Below are 6579 nucleotides of genomic sequence, written 5' to 3'. Positions count from 1 at the left end.
ATACACGCACATACACTCATACAAACAGCTAAAGATTCATATACACACAGACAAACATAGACAAACACACACAGGCACACACACTCTCTTGAGGGACAGCAGGAAACATGCTTCCCCACTGGCTGGAACAAATGGCCAACTAAAAACACACACACACACATAAAAAAACAGTCCCCTGCACAAAGCGGCCGAGAGATCTGCTCAGACAGTTAACTCTGATGTACTGCAGACCATACTAAATTTAGTTTACGCGATACCATCTCCTGTATGGGGGCTAGGAGGACAAAAAAAAAACCCTCAACAGAACACAAGCTAGTCAGCAATATCCACATCCCGTCCCCCTACTGAAACCCCGCAGCACCAGCATGTGGGAACTGCATGAGAACAAAGTGGTGTGGCTCCGTCTCATCACTCGCTTAGGACAAGAGCATCATCCAGATACTACAAACATAAACATTCCTGTTTACCACCGGGAGTCCTGCTGGAGGAGCATCAGAGGTAGGATGTGTGTGTGTGTGTAAGTGCTGAGGCCGCCAGGCTGTGGCTGTACAGTATACAGTATCGTTGTCGCTGTTGCAAGATGCTAATGTGCTCATTAGGAGGAAGAAGGATAAGCTCATCTCTGGGATGAAACGGACGCACGGTAGCAGACTTGTTCAAAGCATCTTCTTTACAGACCCAACCCCCCACATATATCACACACACCAACTCTCACTCACTCACAAGCATACTCTCATGCATATTCTCACACACTAATGTCTGCAGATGCATGGATACACACACACACACACACACACACACACACACACACACACACACACACACACACACACACACACACACACAGACACACACATAGCCTCAGCCCGTCCACCAGCCAGACTCCTAGCAGCCTGGGGGTGGGGTTCCTTGGGCTGGTGTCCGACATCCCACTCTCCGTGATGTATGGGCCTATTAGTCCATATAGGGGGGTTGTGGGCAGCCATTACTGGCGTTTAACCCTTCAGCAGGGGAGTTTCTTAACAAAGATTCTAACAAAAGATTATTTTCCGCAACAATCTATAGTTGCAAAATCAAGTTGAATTTGATGAACCTTCACTGAAGAACATTCATTACAACATTCTTAGAACATTCATACAACATGTCACAACGGTGTGATGGTACCTGTGGGAGACAAGACACGCACCTCTGCACAAGGACTGGGAAGTGGGGGGTGGGGAGCGTCTTTAATGTGGGTCTAATGAGTGTGCTGTGATGTGTGTGATCAGGGGTAATGTGGGGTGAGGTCCAGTTTCAGTGGGAGGTTGTTTCATGTGGGGGGCCATGTGGGCTTTAGTGTACGTTTGATGGACGGAGGTAGATGGTAGAGCTGTAGGAGTATTCTGGAATACTTCTAAGGGACCTACCAGTTTGTGAACTGGGAATACATGGTTTGTGTTTGTATGTGTGTGTGTGTGTGTGTGTGTGTGTGTGTGTGTGTGTGTGTATGTTTGTGTGTATGGAGTAGTCTGGGGTTAGAAACAGCTCCACTGGGATGGGGTCTGTTTGCTGTGAAAGTGAAGTGTTAGCTAGAATGTGCACAGTATGCATTTTGAATTATTAACTGACCAGGTGCAGATGATTTAATAGCATACCATATTTCGGTCATTCCTTTTACAAGCTTATTATGTATGTAATTAGCCTGTGTGGTCCAAGAATTTCTCCCAACACTTTTCCAACACTAATCCCCCAAATCCCATCAAAGTTGGCCTACTATGTGTATACTATGAGTATCTGTGTGTATCTCTGTGTGTGTGTGTGTGTTTGCGAGTACTAATATGGAGTCTAATGGGCTTGGCGATGTGTGTGTGGTGGGTTGGGTGTTAGTAATGCATGTACTGTGCTGTGGTGTGCTGTTGGGAGGCGTGGGGCTGTTTACCTTGGCACACTGCTTGTGGTCCTGGCACCAGCCCAGAGAGCCGTTCACCTGCAGAGAAGGACAGACACCTGATCAGAAGGCAAACAGAGCAGCACACCATGGCAGGGCCGCGGGGGGTGGTGGACCAGAGGGCACACTGGGGAACTAGCACAGATGCTGTGGGGGCCGTTTCACATCTGGCTTTGGGTCGAACACGAACACCCACCCGCTGCATATTGAGTTACTCCGTCTCACCATAAATCAATCACTCGATTACTCCACCACACAAGCTCTTGATCGCTACATTACAAAGTCACACAATTACTCACACAATCACACAATTACTGACTAACCAAATTATGCAGTCACTAAATCAGGTTACTATTGGCTGTGTTATTGTGGCAGTATTTCACACTAAACGTCGATGTTGTTGTCTCATCTCAGCAACTTTAGGTCTTATTTACAGTGTACAAGCGAGTGCTAGGATTAACCTAGATTCCTCAGCAGATGTTCAGGCCAATATGATGGCAGAGAGCCTTCAACACACAACGCACAACACAACACAAGCCTGTCAAGCAAGTCTGTGCGAAACGTACAGTATGCCAGTTTGGGCGCTGAAGTGTGCAGCGTGCCAGTTTTCCCCATGATTGCTTTGCTTACTACAGCCCTGGTGAGGCTGGCAGGGCAGGGCAGGGGAGAGCAAGCCTACATGTTTTATGCCCTATTTACCCAGCCCACTCAGTGCCCGCTACTGCTGCCTCTGCGTCCACATGCAGCTCTCTCTCTCTCTCTCTCTCTCTATTTGCTGAGTCCAGGGATTTAAGGGCACTGCACCCAGGCCAAGCTAAGCAGACGCTGGCCTCCCCCAGCTAGCGCTGGCTACGCTAGGAGCGGCGGGATCAACTAGAGCTTGGCCGGGCAGAAACGCAACAGAGAGCCAGTCCCAGTTAGGGCACTCATGTAGAAACATTACACACACACACTGAGACACACACACAGACACACACACACAGAGACACACACACACAGATAAATCATCATGGCCTAAAAGAGGGCTCTGAACAGCTGGTGGTGTGTCATTTCTCATTATCCCCCCGTCGTGTCCCTTCAAGTGGTCCGACATGGTGACCCCTGACCTCGTGTTTGACCTGCTCACATGCCAAGTGAATGGCGTCCCTTGACCCCGCTAACCCCTGCGTAATTTGGAGCGATAAATCGCCATGGGAACGACGTCATCTCTACGCCCCTCGTGGGTCTGCGCTGTGGTTCCTGTGTCAGGCCAGCGCTGGCACGGCCCACAGGCTGCCCGTGGGCGGAATGAGTGGGCTCAGGGGCTAATGGGGCTGACACAACACACACTCCCTGCAAACACACACACACATACACACACACACACACACACACACACAAACACATAAACTCACATCAAACACACACTACTCGCACATATTTACACAAAGAGACTAAATCATGGACACACATACTCATAGTGAAAATGCGCATGGACACACACACACACACACACACACACACACACACACACACACACACACACACACACACATTCTCAGTGTAAGTAAGACAGGGCAGGGTGAGTGGGGATGGAGATAACGGAGTGTTGATGCCGGGTCACCACCACGGGCTTCCTGTCCGCGAGGAACAGTGGCCCTCTTCAGGCGCGGGGACAATGGAGCGCCTCCGGTCTTGCGTGTCGGAGTAGATAAGATCTCCGGCCACCGAGAGACCCCCGCCGACTCAAACAAAGATGTGAAGAGGAGAAGGCCGCTTACGAAGCCACACTGCAGCCCGCAGATGTCTGACTGAGATGGCCACAGCAGAGGCAGCATCCTTGTCAGAGGTGACTTGACCATGCCATCCTGCCATCAGGACGATCCGTGACCGGAACTATGAGGAACCGTTAAGGCCACACATGGAGATGATGACTGCTACTGATGACTGCTACTGCTACAGGCTATCCTCTGCCATTCAACAGGCCTCCAAACATCAATGAAGGGGTCACATCACTCATCAGTGTTATAAATTACCACTGTGACAGCAGCAATTACTGTAAAGCATAAAATATTGTATCTCCACAAAATACAGAACAGTAACAATGAGCAGCTGAAATTATATCCAAATAATTGCTTTGTATGTCTGTACATCTGTATGTCTTGTTGTACCGCCCATAAGTGTATCAGATATTTATATGTTTGTTTGTTTTTTCTTTTCTACAAAAATGTTGATTTGTGGACTCTGAGCAGACTATTTTTGCCCATCAAACCGATTTAATGAATCGAGTTGAACTAAACAGGCCAGGGAGCTTTAAATGAGGTCCACCGTTTGTTACTGCCAAAAGGAGATCATAAAAGCGAGTCACGGTCGTCAGCCCCAATGAACCAACTAGGCTACGTGTAGTAGCCTAATCTTTACCACACACCAATTAAGGGAAAGAGGCACCATAACAAACCACAGTTGGTAAGTGGCCTACATAGGAAAGGGCGTAGTAAATAAAGTTTTTATAAATAAAAAAAATAGGGCACTGTGATGCAAGGTGCTTTCACATGAGGCGTGATGTTAGATGCAAATCAACGTTTGTAGTTTGCTATTGTTTAGGGATCAATAAAGCTTAAATGTTATAGGGACCCCCCCCCCCCCCACACACACACACACACACCACCACCACCACCCCCTGTGCGCGCGCGCACACACACACACACACACACACGCGCGTACGTCTACTGCACAACGCTGTATCAGCGCGTGCGGCAGTCTCTGTTGTTGTAAACAACGAGCTCATTGCGGATATTTTTATGTTTGTGTTTTTCAAGCAAAAATGATTCCAATTCTTTGTTTCCAAACAAAACCTTTCTTAGCTAAAGATATAAGACAGAATGAATTAAAATAATTCGTTTTATTTATGGAAATAACGTTAATGTTAAAATCCATACCATTTTGACAACAGACGGAGACCGGTGTTTGGTCGGATGCTGCATTATTGGATGCTGTCCGCTGGCTCAGGCTGATTTCATGGGAGCAAAAGTCAATTCTTCCTAATGAACCGCTAAACTTACAAAGCTCAAACATAAGCCTCCACACCCGGACAGGCATTATATTCACATAACTTGCTGCAGAATACAGTATGTGAAGAACCCTCTTACCTGCGCGATCCTGTAGGAGGAGGCGATGCGAGTGTTATAGAGGCTGAGGCATCTCGCGGCACACCTAGCGCGGAACAGGCTGCCCAGAGAGGCTGAGGACTCAGGTCTCCTCGCGCCAGCCATGCCCGTGCAGCTTAGCAGCAAAGTAATCCACAAACACGAGACCCACGAAGTGTACGGCATCTTTACTTGAGCAGCGAGCGGCGCCTTCTGTGGATGACTGAGCGAAAGTCGACTCCAGATGGAATACAGCGAGGGAAATAATGAAACTTCAATCAGGGAGAGGGAGGAGTCAGGGGAGAGGCGAGCTGTCATTGGATGGCCTGTCCTGTCTCGCAGGGCAACGCGTCTCAGGTGTGATGCCGGGAGCAGAGGGGAATAAGCTAGATGGAACTTGCTCTAGTCTAGCACATTTTGTTTTTTGTTTTGTCTGTAATGTATCTAATGTTTCTAATGTAGCCTAATACCTGACTACGATAAAGACTGCGAGTTTCATTCGCCAAAAACAATGCGGCTGAATAATCCAACTCTAGGTTTGGGAAGCAAAGGCTACTTTGAGGAAACTTGATCAAATTCATAGATATATAGAGCTTCTTAAAACGAGCCAGGGAGAGGAATTAAATCAGTTTAACATGTAGGTTCTAACATTCTGTTTTAGTCTTGGATGGCCCGGACTAATTGCCTCTGACTCTTATTAGATCAGAATACTTGGAAAGTACTTGGAAAGGAAGGGGACTCACACTAGATTCATTCTTGCCTGTGTTCCTGAAGCTACTGCTACAGAGGACCAGAGATGGTCTAGAGTTCTGTACTTAAAAGCTCACATGTCCAGGCTTAATATGATATGACCCTACAATATATGACAGTTTCTCTTCAAATATGTGTCAATGGGATGGATATGGGTATTCTTCAAAATATTGACAGACCATAGGGCCCTATCACCCCTGGAACCCGCTCTGGTACTACCTACCAGGAAATCCTATGCATATTCTTTAGCTGCATTACCTAACTGAGTTGGAATTGTGGTCAGTTGTGTGAACTTGGAAAAAAATCTACATTGTGAAATGCAGCATTACTGTCATGCAGACTGCAGAGTCATAATCAGTCTGTGTGTAATGGGGACCCAGATGACTGTAGTAGACCCTGGCGGAGTGGCAAATATGTAAGCAGCTTTTAAATGTGTTGACAGACACAATCACTTTCAACTCAGTTGCTCTGGGTGAACAGTAAGGTCATGACCGCGTGTCACTGTGGAAGTCACTAGTGCATGCAAGCTGTACTCACTGCAACAACTATGTGTGTGTGTGTGTGTGTGTGTGTGTGTGTGTGTGTGTGTGTGTGTGTGTGTGTGTGTGTGTGGATGACAGCCAGCATCTGTGTGAATGGATGCTGATCACACTGGAAGCTTCACGTCTTTCCGCTGGCCTGGCCTCATATTCCCCAGCACAGCTGTTTGACCGGGAGAGACCCAAAAGCCGCAGGCAGGTCCGGAACAGCAGGAAACTTCCAGGGAACCCCATACAC

General features: G+C 47.7%; 1 protein-coding gene across 2 annotated transcripts in view; it reads right to left on the bottom strand.

Annotated features, from left to right (window-relative positions):
• Window positions 1–5321, bottom strand: part of anos1a (anosmin 1a) — a 21406-nt gene extending 16085 nt beyond the window's left edge. For both annotated transcript variants that reach the window (XM_042081426.1, XM_042081429.1), the window contains exons 1-2: window positions 5056–5321; window positions 1919–1966 (exon numbers count right to left, since the gene is read on the bottom strand). In XM_042081426.1, coding sequence (XP_041937360.1) covers window positions 1919–1966; window positions 5056–5238 — 231 coding nt within the window. In that variant the 5' untranslated portion in view covers window positions 5239–5321. The remainder of the gene's footprint in view (window positions 1–1918; window positions 1967–5055) is intronic.
• Window positions 5322–6579: the final 1258 nt, after the last annotated feature.

The sequence above is a fragment of the Alosa sapidissima genome, chromosome 23, assembly GCF_018492685.1.
Source record: "Alosa sapidissima isolate fAloSap1 chromosome 23, fAloSap1.pri, whole genome shotgun sequence".
NCBI classification, from domain to species: Eukaryota; Metazoa; Chordata; class Actinopteri; order Clupeiformes; family Clupeidae; genus Alosa; species Alosa sapidissima.
The sequence above is the reverse complement of the archived record's forward strand: the minus strand, read 5'-3'. Positions and strand labels throughout refer to the sequence as shown.